Consider the following 16,679-nt stretch of genomic DNA (forward strand, 5'->3'; position numbering starts at 1 on the left):
TGCATCGCATGGTCTGGATGTTGAGTTTGCTCTGTTGTCATCACGTGACCTAAGTATGAAATTAGTTATTGTAAAACTATTATTTTTAGTAGTTAGATTTTCGTTTCAAACTAATGCAGATTAAAAGATAAGTGATATTCTATGTTTTTCTTGTCAACAAAGCCCATGTGTGGAACAAAACCAACAATGAATGTACCTTTTCTCTGTGCTATAAAGCTCACTGGAGTTTTAGATTAGGGAAAGCATGTTTGAAGTCAGCAAAGGAATCAAAACTTCACAACATGAACAAAGATGCTACACAGAGCTCTTACCTTGTACTGAGGACTGAGGTATATCTGACATCAAAATATACCTTATGTCATATTCAATATCTCCAGATCAATACAGTGCAGAGACTTACTTTTTGTTGTTCAAAAGCAGAGAAATTCCCCGTTTCAACGAGGTCCTCCATGCCTGGTAGGCCTTCCAGAAGCTTTTCAACCCAGCCAGGAATAACAGTGTCTTTGTACAATAAATTCAGGAAGTGATGTCAGACAGGCAGCTTGCTCAGCCGAAAGACAAGCTGATACAGCAGGAGGGCCGTGTGCAGTGTGTGTGTGTGTGTAGTGTGTACTTCTGTTTCCCCTGATTGCAAAGAATTGGGAGAAACTTCTTTAAAAGCCCCTCTTCAGTATGTTGTCTGTGTGACAAGCATACATATACTGATATACCGGTTGTTATGAAAAAATAAATAATTATTTCTTTAACTTGATTGTGTATTACAAGGAGACCAGGCGAACCAAAAATTGGAAAAAATGGCATAGACCCCCGCTGCCTTCACCCTTCTTGTGAGGTGTGTGTGTGTGTGGGAGGCAACGGTTCTCAGCCACGCCATAGTCCCACGGCCCTCGGCATGGGTGTTGGAGCCACTGGGACAGATTGTTTGTTGGTTTTAGTCTTTTCATGAGAGTTGTTGACAATAAATAAAGAATAACACCAGACTTATTCTATAAAGAATTGGAAAGGAAGGCAGAAACCCATGCACATCCCCTCCCAGATCAGTACAGGACAGGTTAAGAAAATATGACAAAGAGCTACTGTGATTTTCCAACATGTTCAAACTGATGGAAAGAGGTGGCATGGTGAGGAAGTGTGCAGATATCCTGATGTGCTTTAACCTCTGCTAACGCTCCTTTGTGCTCTCCAAATAGTACTGTTAGCATCATTAACTCCAACTGGCCATGTTGGAGAGGTGAGTGTGTTGAGCCGGTCCGAGAAAAGCAGAATCAGCCTGAAGGTTTGTACTGCACCATGCACAGGCAGAGACTCTAGACATAGTGCTGATCCTGGTACAGCTACAAACAGTGATTCACCCAAGTTTATTGATCAGAACAATAACTTTATTGCCATATATGTTATTATAAAAGTTATTTATATATTATAAACAATGGATACCCACCAAAGATAATAATTTAAAAATCACACACACACAGGTTTGTGGTACTATTTGTGGGGACCCGTCATTGACATAATGCATTCCCTAGCCCCTAACCCATAACCATCACAACTAAATGCCTAACCATAACCTAATTACATCCCTAATCCTAAAACCAAGTCTTAACCCTCAAACAGACCTTTAAAGTTGTGGGGTCCAGCATTTTGGCCCCACAAAGCTGTCGGGACCCCACAAGTATACTGGACTACCGGTTTTTGGACCCCACAAAAAAAAACACACACACACACACACACTGACACACACCCCAGTGGCTGTAACATGTAAGCACATGATCCAGACATCAGTCTGACAGCAGCTGGACTTAATATGGCTTCATATCTGATGTTTTATACTGTACTATTTCTGACATTGAGCAACCATGTTCCCAGACCTCATCATTAGTTCTAGATTCAGCTCGTCGGCCCACACCTGATGGGTTCAACAGAGCTCTGTTATGCAGGACCTAGTCTACTATTTATCCACAACGTTTCATTTAGGGGATTGTTCCAGGTGGTTCCCCGGATGTCCCTCTTTTCGGGAGGATTTCCGTCACCTTCCTTTTGTGTTGGCGTTCTAAACTCTGGTGGATTAATGAGGATTATGGTTAACTGCATTAATCTCTGCATTAAAAGATACATATGTGTCTCACTCCTGTCTTCGTCCCTTCCCAGGATTCCTTGTTTCCCCCTCAACTCATCATGGAGGACGAGGGGCTGAGTCGGTTGGCCCAGACTGTCCAAGTGTTGGTGGACCTGGCCGACGGTTCCCAGCGGCTCCCCAAACAGGAATGGTTTGGGGCTGCTGGCTCAACACAGAGCTAGCACAGCATAGCTGTATCTGCAAAGATTTAACAGTATCACACCAAAGAGATCCATCTCAGGGCCAGTGTTTGTTTTACATGCTTTAAAGCTTCTGAACAGCCACACAGGTGATTTCACTTATCCTGGCTGATTAGACTGCTCAGGTTAAAGTTATTAATGATAAAGCTGTCATTTGTCCCGCCCTAACAGATGCTGTTACAAGCTAACAATAGACTCAGGAAGATGTCATCAGTCAGTCTAGACACACCCACAATCCTGATAGGTCCAATCAGACACATTAACTGAAAACACCTGTGTGCTGGGCCTTTCAAAGGTTTATTACATTGACTTTACAGCAGACGTACTGTGTCCAAAGATTAAAATACATGAAAGACAATAACAATAAAAAGACGTGTAAATGACTTCAAAGCCTTGCTGTCTCATATACAGACTAAGTTACTTGAGTTAAAGGAATAGTTCAACAATTTCTCATTAAGTGTAACAATTTAACGTTTCAATATCAGTATCATGTCTAGTACAAAGCTGGAGCCAGAACTTGGTTAGCCTAGCTTAGCATAAAGACTGGAACCTGGGGGAATTAACCCTCGGTCATTTTTTTTTTTCATTTTGTGATAATTTTTGCTGTATTACTGCTTATGGCATGAAATGTTGTAGGAACCGTTCTCTTCAGCCATATTTCTTAAATCCAGTGTTTTTTACTCTTACATGTCTTTTATACTTAAATGATTCATTTTGTACCCTTTGGACACCTTAGTGGCAAAAGTGTTATTAAATCATCATATATCAATATTTTTTTCTGCTTTTTTTTCATAAATCAATTAAACAACTTCTAACCTAATCAAAACCACCAAACATTCAATCATTTTCAGGATTTTAACCCTTTAAATGCCAGTCTATGTATTTGAAGTATGTCATTATTTATAAAAAAACACAAAAAATGATTTTTCCCATATAATGAATAATATGTAGATGGGGCTTTGGTTGGTGATTTAGAGGCTTGGATACATATAGATAAGCAACAAAACTGATTTGATTGCATTAGTATTTTTTATGTAGTTCCAGATACTCCCTTTGAGTCAAAAATGGCCCCATTGACTTCCATTATAACCACATGTTTTGATCTCACTGCCTTTACAGTATGTACAGTATATTTGACATTTTTACAGTATTTCACCAGATTCAACCATTTTGCCCTTGTAGGCCGATGCATGAAATTAGTTATATTATGGAGCTCTGTGTGTGTGTGTGTGTGTATGTGTGTGTGTGTGTGTGTGTTTCTGTATGTGAGAGAGAGTTTGTGTAAATCTGTCTGAAAAAGGGCTTCTTTTGAAGGAGGCATTTCAAGTGCCTTTGAAGACGTGCTTGAATAAAAACATTGTCTCCTGCATTTTCTGTAAACAAAACAACTATTAGTGTGTTTATGCACCTGGCTATAGAGAAGGAGAAAGACCTGGAGCAAAGAGAATGAGCCATTATCTTCCAGCGAACTGCAGGACTCATCTGAAATGATACAAGTTTCTGGAGTCTGACACAAAATGGTCACGTGTCCTCCAATTCTGTGACTGCCTCCAACCCTTCCTCTGAAAGTGGAGAGGACACTGAAGATCCTGTCCATCCTAACATTGTGAAGGACAGTGAAGAATTGGCAAGTCTGGTCTCCATGTAATACTGAGACGCTGCGCAATATTCAAGCACCGACAGGCATGATGCCAGAGCCTTTTCTTCACTCTTGATCAAGATCCAGCTGATTCAGGAAATGACAAACCTACACGGGAGGTGTTCAATTTCAGGATGGAGTGATGTGGATGCTCAAGAGATTTTAACATAGATGGGACTTCACACTTGTCAGGTGTGTACCGGTCCAAAGGGGAATCCACCCGGAGCCTGTGGGATGTCCATAGTGAGAGACCAATCTTCAGGGCCACCATGTCCCACAAACGATTTGAAATGATAAGCACCAGTTTACAGCAAATGCAAGAGACAATGTTTTTATTCAAGTTTATTAACTTCAATTTATTAGGTTACAAATCATTTCCACCATTATTAATGATAAAGCTGTCATTAGAATATTCTAGCAACAAGGGCAAAATGGTTGAATTTGGTGAAATACTGTAAAAATGTTAAATATGACCACTTTTGTACAAAATGAAATGCTGACATTACAGAATGCATGGTTTTATACTGTAAAGGCAGTGAGATCAAAACATGTGGTTATAATGGAAGTCAATGGGGACATTTTTGCCTCGAAGGTGTCAGAGGGAGTATCTGGAACTACATAATTTTATAAACTACAAAGATAACTTCAAAGATTTAAAACTGGCATTTAAAGGGTTAAAATCCAGAAAATGATTACATGTTTGGTAGTTTTGAGCAATTTCGAAGTTGTTTAAATGATTTATGAAAAAAAGCAGAAAGAAATATTGATATATGATGATTTAATATCGGTTTTTTGGACATGTACATTTTTGCCTCGAAGGTGTCCAAAGGGAGTATCTGGAACTACATAAAAAATACTAATGCAATCAAATAAATTTTTGTTGCTTATCTTTGACATATCCAAGCCTCTAATCCCCACCAAAGCCCCATTATATGGAAAAAATATATATTTTTTTGTGTTTTTTTTTGTAATAAAAAATGAAATACTTCAAAGGTCCGTTCCAGGTAGGAGGTTTAACAAACTCTGAGTCTAACCCTGATGTCTGAGTTGATTTACAGAACAGCTGATTTGAGTTGGTTCAATCAACTCGGAGTAGGTTCACTCAGGGTTACGCGCGGTCACAGCCTCTATATGAATGGAGCCATGATTCTACGATCCACCATGGTAACACCACAAACAAACGGGTCGGCGGAAATACTCATGCGCACAAACACAGCGAGTTTGAACGGTTTGAAACATGCATTTCGTTAAAAAAAAAAAGCAACACAGCGGCTGCTGCTGCAAAAAAGAGAGAATTGGTGTGGGAGAAAATTGCTGGTCGAGTCAATGCGTACGAATTAACAGTGTATTAATTTCTTTAACTTATAATATTACTGGTGAAAACTGGAATTGTATTACACCTATAATTTCATTTAGGTGCAATCCTGCGGGCGAAAAAGTAAACTACAGGCTACTATTCCCATTCTGAGGCTGCAGCACCATATCATTAACAGAACTATAATGTATAATCATTTATTTCTTTTTAATGGCTCTCACTGGTTTGTGTCTATGCGTCTTTATGTGGTCGTGTCTGCCTCGTCTCTACAACCCGGGCCCGTATGTGACCGTGGACGAGCAGCTGGTTCCCTTTCGAGGTGGGAGTGCAGGATAAACGGTTGTCCTTCAAATTCCCTCTGCACGCAATAAATAGATCAGAGCCAATCAGAGAGTTGCCAGACTGACCCTATGGGACGCGCGTGTAGTTTTCTGCCTGTGGAGCGCGTGTGTATGTCGTTTTCTTTTTGTTATTCTTGTTCATTTTTATCTTCTTCTTGTTCTCATTTCGTCTCTTCACTCTTATTCGGCTCCCTCCGAGTCCTTTCCCTGTGTCCTTGTCATTCTCCTTCTTTGATGACACGTCCAACAACAACAACGACGACAACAAGGTCGATGCTCTTTCCGCCAGTGCATACCCAGCAAGCCTGGCAGGTACGGATTCAAGGTGTTCCCACATAGAGACATGTCTACAAGAGATTAGAAGCTCAATGGAGGCCAAATTGCAACATTCACACATAGAGACAAGTCTACAAGAGCTGCTGGTGAGAAATTACAGGGAAGTTCTTTAAGTGGCAGAAACAGCCTTTACACATTATTAGAACCTCACTGGAGGCCAAATGCATGTTTCCCACATAGAGACATGTACAAGAGATTTCAAGGGAGAAACTACTGTAAAGTTGTTGAAGTGAAAGAACAGCCTTTACATTAGAAGCCGCAACCAGCTGTTTAGAGCACTTTGAACATGATTCTGACACGAAAAAACATCTTGATAAGTACTTCTGGTAGGAAATGACTGACAAGCTATTTCAGATTTGGAAACAAGCTTGCCAAGAAGCCATTTGGAGCACCTTACATGATTCTGACATAGAAACTTCTTTATAAGAGATTCTTTTTTTTTATTGAGGAGTAAAGTAATATAAAATATAGTATAGTATAATAGTATAGTATATAGTATAGTATAATAATTTAATATAATGTAATAGTAAAGTAAAATACATTGAAACCATGAAAATTACATTTTTTTTTTCCTCCTGTGTTTTTAACTATAATGACCCCCCCTCACCCAAAACATATTTTCCCTGGGCAGCTTAAATACAACAGAATAACAATGCATCTGGTTGCAAAGACAGAATATAACCATTATGTCACTATTCCATCTCAAGGCATGCCATGTATGTCAAAACAAAAGTACTGATGACAAAAGTATCATTATTGCAGTATAAATGCATACTGAAAAAAATAAAAAGTAATATATAGTAGTATATAGTAATAGTAATAATTTTTCCATTCTCTGAGACAAATTACACAAGGGTCAAAACAACAAAATACAGTGTTACAGAAAGGTATAAAGAGAGAGATGCATGAAAAATAGGTTAGCTGGGTAATTCTTTCATATTTTTCAAATATGACAAAATAGGTTCCCATTTCAAATAAAATCTGTCCACAGATCCCTTAAGTGAAAATGTTATCTTTTCTAATTTTTAAAAGAACATCACATCCTCTATCCTGTTGCAGATGGTGGGGTAGGGGATTTACTTTTACGGAGGTATAAGCAAGGTAATTGTTATAGAGTCACTGGGAGATCCAAAAATAGCTATTGAAGAACAAGGCCAAGTGCCACCCCAAGGGCCTCCCTAATAGTTTTAAAAACCAATTCCCAGAAATTATTTAGAGAGGAGCAAGACCAAAATGTGTGTGTTAGACTGGCTGGGGAGAAAGAGCACAGGTTGCGTCTAACCTGGGATATATTCTCGCTAACCATTCCATGTTCAAGTGAACCCTGTTGAAACACTATAAATTGTATGAGCCCTAACCTAACAGAGGATGACGATGAGTGTACTCTTTTGAGCGCCTCCCTCCAGAAAAGCCTCAGACAACTTTTATGCCCAGTTCATCTTCCCATTTGGATTTAATTTCATCCAGATCATACCCTTTCAAAGACACGAGCTGAGAATACAATCTGGAAATCAATCCCTTATTAAAGTTGAGAGTAAGACTGTCTAAGGGCGAGGTAGGGGGGAAATCAGGGAAGGGTGGAAACTTGTTCTTAACAAAATTACGAATCTGAAAGTATCTAAAAAAATGGATTTATGGGAGGTTGCACAGTCTGCAGAGGTTCTCGAAACTGTTAAATATACCTTCAGTATATAAATCTTTGATGCAACCGGAAGTTACCCATTGTCTAAATGATGGGTCTGTTGTAGACGGAGGGAATAAATGATTTTTGTAAATAGGACCCAAAACTGATGCTTATGTACATTTATAGTGACAGCGAATTGGTTAAAGATCTTAACCCTCATGCCCTCCTTAAAGAAACTTACTCTCGACACCTTCGAGGCAAAAATGTCCACGCACACAAAAACTGTTATTAAATCATCATATATCAATATTCTTTTCTGCTTTTTTTTCATAAATCACTTAAACAACTTGTAACCTAATCAAAACTACCAAACATTCAATAATTTTCAGGATTTTAACCCTAAATGTCAGTTTATGTATTTGAAGTATTTCATTTTGTATTACAAAAATATAATGAATTATCCATATTATTTTCCATATAATGAATTATATCTAGATGGGGCTTTGGTGGGGATTAGAGGCTTGGATATGTCAAAGATAAGCAACAAAATTAATTTGATTGCATTAGTATTTTTTACATAATTCCAGATACTCCCTTTGGACACCTTCGAGGCAAAAATGTACATGTCCAAAAAACTGTTATTAAATCATCATATAATATTTTTTTTCTGCTTTTTTTTCATAAATCACTTTAACAACTTCTAACTTGCTCTAAACTACCAAACATTCAATATTATTTTTGGAACCTCACCCTTTTAAATCCCTTTTTTTTTTTTTAATTTACCAATTTTTAAAAAAGGGGGGGGGAAAATTTTTTTTTTTTTCCCCCCCCCTTTGATCTCACTGCCTCTACAGTATAAAACCATGCATTCTGTAATATCAGCATTTCATTTGGAAGAAAACTAGTCATATTTGATATTTTTACAGTATTTCACCAGATTCAACCATTTTGCCCGATGCATGAAATTATAGTTATATTATGGAGCTCTGTGTGTGTGTGTGTGTGTGTGTGTGTGTGTGTGTGTGTGTGTGTGTGTGTGTGTGTGTGTGTGTGTGAGTTTGCGTGAACCTGTAAGCAAGCAATGATCATTTTAGGGCTGAAAAAAGGCATCTTTTGAAGGATGCATTTCATGTGTCTTTGAAGACGTGCTTGAATAAAAACATTGTCTCCTGCATTTGCTGTAAACTGGCGCTTATCATTTCAAATCGTTTGTGGGACATGGTGCGCTTATCATTTCAAATCGTTTGTGGGACATGGTGGCCCTGAAGACTGGTCTCCCACTATGGACATGGGTGGATTCCCCTTTGGACGAGTACACACCAGCCAAGTGTGAAGTCCCATGTATGTTTGACTCTCTTGAGCATCCACATAACTCCACTCTGAGATTGAACACCTCCCGTGTAGGTTTGTCATTTCCTGAATCAGCTGGATCAAGTCAAGAGTGAAGAAAAGGTCGAAAGAGGATGCCACACCATGGATTCCTGATATGGCATATCTCGTGGGCTCTGACATCATGCCGGTCGGTGCTTGAATGTTGCGAAGCGTCTCAGTATTATTGTATGTTTCTGTGTGTGGGAATGTTGTCTTTCTGCACCTGCTATTCCCACACAAAGTTACCAAATTGTTTACTCTCTTTCACCTGTTTTGATTAAGTTCTGTTCTCAGAAGCACCAATAAGATCTAAATTCTTTCCATTCTAATACTTTTTAATAATTGAATTTCCTTGTTTCACACAAAAAACGAAAATGATCATATGATCATAAATGTGATCTCACAGGGGTAAATGGCTAATATGAACCATAAATTATGATTATTATCATTGGTAATTGAGCTAAATCAGTTACATTACATTGTTAATTTTGTGTAACAAAAATATGAACACTACACAAGGGTTAAGGCTTCCAAACAGGATTTTCTTTCGATGTTCTGCCTCTGTAGGAGCAAATCAAGCTCACGATCACTGAATCGTGTTTTTCCCCCATTTTTCCGTTTCGTGATTGGTGATCAAGGTCTCCTTTCAAGGCTAGAATATTCATTGATTGATTAACATGGACCTTATTAGGACAAATATGGGACGACCTTGGGAGGAGCGTGAGGCTTGTGCAGGACCGCATAAGGTAACGCACGTCCGTATTTATAACGCGAAGAGTGTGTACCGGTGTCCGCCGCAAGTGCATCAAAAAAGTGCCAAAACCGAAAAAAAAAAAATCATTATTAGTGCTTATTTCTTAGAACTTAATCAAAAAGTGCTTGAAATGTAACAATTTTTTAACTTTGTGTAGGAATAGCAGGTGCAGAAAGACAGCATTCCCACACACAGACACCTACAATCAGACACGACCACATAAAGACGCATAGATACATCAACCAAAGGCAGGGGAGAGCAGCGGCAGGGGAGAGCAGCGGAGGAAAAGCGCATTTCCTCCGCTGCACGGTGTGGGAGGATCCCCTACCTCTCCCCGTTGCTGGCAGCCCCTCGCCGTGCGCCGCCACCGGCTCTGGGTCGGCTTAGAAAGAACGGGATTGTTGGGTTCAGGAAAACAAAAACTGGGGTAAATTCGGAAAACGGGCATACCATCGGAGTTCACTAAAACGCAGTCTACAAAACCTTAGGAGCATTACGCACAATCACACGCATGGTCAAAAGGCGGAAAACTGGGAACATTTTTACGCATGGAAATTCTTTATAAATCCCGACTATTGCGAGGAATATTGCGACGACAAATTTCTCCCTGCTTCACCCAACTTTTTCTTGCGTAACAGGTTTTAAAAATGAGAAGAAGTTAATTTACAAGCATAATTTTACGCCAACCAATTGAACGGAAAAAGGATTTGGGCAAGAAAACCGGTAGGGACTGAAACAAATAAAGAAACCTGGGAAGGATTGTCATTTTCACTGAATTTATTCTTCCAGCTAAAGTAAGGTGATGACTACGCCACCTGTCTAACTCAACCTTTGTTTCTTTGAACTGAGCTTTATAATTGGCTTCAAACAAAGAAGAAAAGGAGCGCGTCATATGATTCCCAAGATATTTAAAGCCATTTGGAGAAAAACGAAATGATTCTTGTTGAAACATTCACTTTTTTGGTAAAAAAACAGCTCAATGGGGTTTCAGGTCTGGTGACTGTGCTGGCCACTCCATGTTTTTAAGCTTACCATCTTGTTCTTTTTTGCTAAGGTAGTTCTGGCATAGCTTGGACTTGAACCCCTGACCAACTAGGCCCATATACCAGAGTGTACTGCATGGCGCTGCAAAATGCAAAAAACCTTCTTCCAGTCTTCAGTAGTCCACTGACGATGTTTCTTGGCCCAGGCAAGCATATTTATCTTATTCTGACATCTTAGCAATGGCTTTCTTGCTGCAACTCGACCTATCAAACCTGCAGCTCGACTCTTTACAGTTGAACCTGAGTCTTGCTTATTACGACCACTATTAAGCTGTGCTTGAAGCTGTTGTCTTTTGAGTTTCCCCCAAAGTGCCTTTTGATGGTGAAGAATACTGTACTCACACCTTGACTTTCTTCGCAATTTTTTCTGTAGGAAAGACCAACATTCTTAAGTGTTATGATGGTCTGTCACTCTTCCATTGTCAATTGCCTTTTTCCCATCATTTTTAGAGCAACACACTTTCGCAGTACAATACTGTTCAAATAATGCTCACGAGGGTACACAGTGTGTTCCAACAATACTTTTACAAACAGAGGGGGTTGTAAGTAATCCAGGGAATTGGTAGCACCAATTTTCAAAACTCTATCAACCTCCATTGCTGCAGAACAGCTTTACATTATTAACCCATTTATTGTTCCCTGAAAAAGGTCTTTTTGTAAAATTCTGAAATGTACATTACTTTTCAGTTTTTGGGTAACCTAGATTTTTTTTTTAACCTCAGGCCATTGTACCATTTCAAGCTATTCATTGGACTTGAACTACTAAAATTTCAATATAAAACTAAAAAGATTGGGGTGTTCTAAAACCTTTGACCGGTAGTGTATATTACAGCACAAATGTCTGATTCTCAGACACATGCTCAGTGTCATTTTATGGGGGTATCAAAAGAACAGAAATATTTCTAACAGATGACAAAGGCCAACGTCAGTATATTAAGAGAGGATGACATTGTTAGATTGCTTGAGGAAAAATTACACTCCAAATGCAATTTTGAGCATGTTGTAAACCAAGAAACTTCCCCGTTTGCTGTAAAAACTTAAGAGATGGCTCTGATGTGGTAGAGGTTCATCAGAAGGGAGCTGATGGACAGAAACCATCAACACTACTAGGCAAAACGATATGAGAAATATGTTAAGGGAAATTTTATTATTAAATTGTAATTATATTTGCCCTTATTTTTTGCAGAAATATGCTTGTAACCAATTGCTTTAATATATATATATAATTGTTCTTGTAATCAGTTATTTATCATACAAATATGCTAATTAGAATATTACATGGCCAAAACATGTATGTAATGGGGAAAATGGGGCCTCTCTTGAAGTCAAACTTTGGTAAACTTTTAGTATGTTTTTAAGTACATCTGATACTACTGTAAACCACTGAAAAATCTTTTGTTAGAATTTTTTTGGGGTCAACAACCATAGTTGCAGCTGATATGTAATGCTTAATTCCATCGCTAAAAAAGATTTATAGTCATTTCCTTTAAGAAACTGTAAAGCTATTTTAGCGATGAAAAGAAGCTTTACACGCCGCAAGAAGCTGTTTAGAGCACCTTGAACATGATTCTGACCTAAAAACATTTGATAAGCACTTCTGGTAGAAAATGACTGACAAGCTATTTCAGATATGGAAACAAGCTTTACAAGACACAAGAAGCCATTTGGCGCACCTTACACATGATTCTAACATAGAAACATCTTTATAAGAGATTCTTGAAGGAAATGACTGTAAAGCTATTGTAGCGATGGAAACAAGCTTTACAAACCACAAGAAGCCATTTGGAGCTTACCCATGATTCTAACTTCCTTTATAAGAGATTCTTGAAGAAGCTTTGGTAACACTTTACTTGACATAACCAACTTCTGGTAATATCACTTTGATAATATCACTAATGTTATATCACTTTGATTAATGTATGTTGTTATAATCAAGACAAGCCAAACAATGTCAACTTAATGACAGAAGTCATAAACATTTATTTGTCAGGGTGCCTTTCACTCTGTACAAATCACCGACCCTGGATCCAGCAAAACAGCCCCATGACTTGTTTATAAGGTTTATGACACATTCATGACAGTGTCATGTCATATTATGACAGTGTCATGTCATGGTTATGTCGGTTATGTCATGGTTATGTCGGTACTGTCAAGTAAAGTGTTACCGAAGCTTTTTAGCGACGGAAACAATTTTACATGCCGCAAGAATCTGTTTAGAGCACCTTGAACATGATTCTGAAACAAACATCTTTATAGGAGTTTCTGGTAGAAAATGACTGACAAGCTATTTAAGATATGGAAACAAGCTTTCCAAGCCACAAGAAGCCGTTTTATTCATCCCACTTCCTAATTTTATTCTTCATTGTACAGCTGTGTACCTCGTGAGGCAGTAGCTGGAATAAGGAGACAGTTTTTCAATCACAGGACAGGTCCAAACTTTATTTTTTCCACTGGTGCTGTAGAACAAGGGACTGAAAGCTACAGATCCTCAGACCAAGTAAGGTCATGACAAAACAGTGGTGCTTCTCCAACACTGAACTTCATTCACGCACTTGGCATCAAAAATCAATTTTGTATGAAACTTTCTTTTCAGCCAAATTTTTTAAATCCAGTTTTTTACTCTTACATGTCTTTTATACTTAAATGATTCATTTTGTACCCTTTGACTTTGTTTTTATTCAAGCACGTCTTCAAAGACACATGAAATGCATCCTTCAAAAGATGCCTTTTTTCACCCCTAAAATGATCATTGCTTGCTTACAGGTTTACGCAAACTCTCACACACACACATACACACACACACACACACACAAACACACACACACACACACACACACACACACACGGCTCCATAATATAACTACAATGCCTACAAGGGCAAAATGGTTGAATCTGGTGAAATACTGTAAAAATGTTAAATATGACCACTTTTGTACAAAGTGAAATGCTGACATTACATAATGCATGTATACTGTAAAGGCAGTGAGATCAAAACATGGTGGTTATAATGGAAGTCAATGGGGCCATTTTTGCCTCGAAGGTGTCCAGAGGGAGTATCTGGAATTACATAAAAAGTACTAATGCAATCAAATCAGTTTTGTTGCTTATCGTTGACATATCCAAGACTCTAATCACCACCAAAGCCCCAGTCCCCTATTATTTATTTTATGGAAAATAACAAAATAAGTTTTGTTGGGTTTTTCATAATTGTTACTTCAAAGATTTAAAACTGGCAGTTAAAGGGTTAAAATCCAGAAAATTATTAAATGTTTAAGTGATTTATGAAAAAAAAAGCAGAAAAAAATATTGATATATGATGATTTAATATCAGTTTTTAGGAAATGTACATTTTTGCCACGAAGGTGTCGAGAGTAAGTTTTTTTAAGGAGGGCATGAGGGTTAAAAACTGTTTGAAAAAAGGGCAGTCAAAGTTCATGTGGCACCTTGGTCTATCGTCTACGTCTATCACGTCCGCCATTGTTGTTTTGAATGTCGCGACAGTCACACACACCTAAACCATGCCTGTAGCTCCTCACCGGACTTGGTTTGGTCCAATCAGAGTGTCAGAGTAGATCAGACACAAACACACTCAACTGAAGCCTAACAAGATGGATTTTATTTTTTATGGATGTGATCACCGCATTCCTGTACTCGTGTGTGCGCGCCCGAAAATCTTACTGCGGTCAAGCCAGCCTCCACTTCAAAATGAGCGGTCAAACTAGCCACCCCTATATTTCGCGGTGCGCGTATACACTTGCTATTACGGTGAAACTAAAAAGAGGGAATTTTCTGACGAAGGCAATTTCCCATTCATTTATTCTGTCTGCCTGTCTGTCTATCTGCCTGACTGTCTGTCTGTCTGTCAGAAAGAAAGAAGGAAAGAAAGATTTTAGCACACCTACAACCTCTGTGACAACTGCATGATATGCTGAATTCCAAAATAAGAGCCCCCCCCAAACTCAAATATTAGCTGTTTTGTCTACACATTAAGAAAATCATGAAAATAAAAGTCCTAGCTTCCACAGACCAATTTCACCTCAGATGGAGAGGACTCCTTCTCAATGTGTGATCTACAATGTTTCAGGACATTCTGATGTTGCTTTCCAAAATAAGAGCCCCCCCAAAACTCATACATACGCTGTTTTGTCTACACATTCAGAAAGTTATAAAAATAAAAGTCCTAGCTTCCACAGACCAATTTCACCTCAGATGGAAAGGACTCCTTCTCAATGTGTGATCTACAATGTTTCAGGACATTCTGGTGTTGTTTTCCAAAATAAGAGCCCCCCCCAAAACTCATATATTAGCTGTTTTGTCCATACATTCAGACAATCATAAAAATAAAAGTCCTAGCTTCCACTGACCAATTTCACCTCAGATGGAGAGGACACCTTCTCAAGGTGTGATCTACAATGTTTCAGGACATTCTGATGTACAGTTTCAAAATAAAAGCCTGTCAAAGTCTTGAATATGAGACAAATTAGATATGATTTTGGATTCAATTTAAAAGTAAACACCCTGTTATCAAACAATAAATCCACTTCAGGGTTATATTACACGACCCCGTGGTGTGACTAATTAAGTATCAAGACATTCTGATGTACAGTTTCAAAATAAAAGCCTGTCAAAGTCTCAAATATGAGGCATATTTAGGCTGGTGACAAATGGTCAAAAAGGGCTTTAGTTTTTGAGATACCCCTACTGGAGGTAGAACTAAACCCAACAATGTTTTTCCTCATCCCTACGGTCTCCCATATATGAAATTGATTCTTGGCTAAAGATATTTTACTGCTAAGATTGTTAAATTAACAGATATTGTTACACAACCCAAAACCAAAGAAGGACTAAAATATAGCCTGTCCATGGGAGTTAAGGCATCTAAACTAATGCAGATCAATCACACAAGCTCTGAGAGCTTTGAAACTTAGCGTGTTTGTAGTCAGGAAGTTGCTTTACCTACTAGAAAAGACTGGATGTGAATATAATGATGTATGGAATAAATAAAGATTAAAATAGGCGAACATGCAAAAAATTAATATCTATGCAGAATGTTTTCATTTACTTTGTGGTTACTTTGCCAGGGATTATAATAGAAACACATATGATTTCTTGTTGGAAAAGTGGGGTTGTGCTTAATCCAGCAATACCAAATGTGTAAATATAGCATGACAAATCAGGGTGTTCTTTCACTCAATGTATGATGTGTCTAAAATGAAAGAAGATGGAACACTGACATAATTTAGTTTCAAGTCCAAAGCCCATTATCAGTGGTATCATATGGCACCTTGTACTATATAGTCCATATGGAAACAAAGATTGAAATCGAAAGATAACACCTTACCATAGCACAAACAGGAGACCAGGATTCAGGATTGCAGTTTGACCTTGATGAGCCTTTTAATAAAACTATAATTTAACACAATACAAATTAAATGACTTAAACAAACAAATGGCAATCTAACAAAAGAAACACTGTGAGGGGGAATGACCCCCCTCATCACTGAATCTCAAGCTCTTTCTAGCAGCAACCATTTGGAACATGAACTGCTTTTGGTAGTCATTCTGGGGGTTAGGCCATCTCCAGTGGCCACTTTGGGGAGGTCAGCTCCCCATGATGTTACCACTGCAACACACCACTGTCACTCATCCACATTGTCATCAGTGACAAAGTGGGTCATATTTGGATAGCCTGGGGCAGAGCAAGACTCTGTGCAGGTCAAGCCCACTGAAAGACACTGGCATTTGGTAGCATCGTTGCAGTTTCCGTCTTTACAGTATAGTAGTGGGTGATGTCTCTAACTTCTTTAGGTGCTGATGTCTTCTGTAACATCACAGGTTCAATGCACCTATCTTCTTTGAGCCTCCATCCTCCAACTGGGTTCCAGAGAAGAGGTTTGACCAGGTGGCTGTGACGCCACACTGCTGTTTGGTACAAGGCTCTCA

At 38.5% G+C, this 16,679-nt stretch overlaps 1 protein-coding gene across 1 annotated transcript in view; it reads left to right on the forward strand.

The window, feature by feature from the left end:
- lrch4 (leucine-rich repeats and calponin homology (CH) domain containing 4) overlaps positions 1 to 2,703 on the forward strand; it is a 94,258-nt gene extending 91,555 nt beyond the window's left edge. Inside the window, exon 18 of the mRNA XM_039822048.1 lies at positions 2,146 to 2,703. Within this exon, the coding sequence (XP_039677982.1) occupies positions 2,146 to 2,295 (150 nt within the window). The 3' untranslated portion in view covers positions 2,296 to 2,703. The remainder of the gene's footprint in view (positions 1 to 2,145) is intronic.
- The last annotated feature ends 13,976 nt before the right edge of the window (positions 2,704 to 16,679 follow it).

The sequence above is a fragment of the Perca fluviatilis genome, chromosome 14 (genome assembly GCF_010015445.1).
Source record: "Perca fluviatilis chromosome 14, GENO_Pfluv_1.0, whole genome shotgun sequence".
Lineage (NCBI taxonomy): Eukaryota > Metazoa > Chordata > Actinopteri > Perciformes > Percidae > Perca > Perca fluviatilis.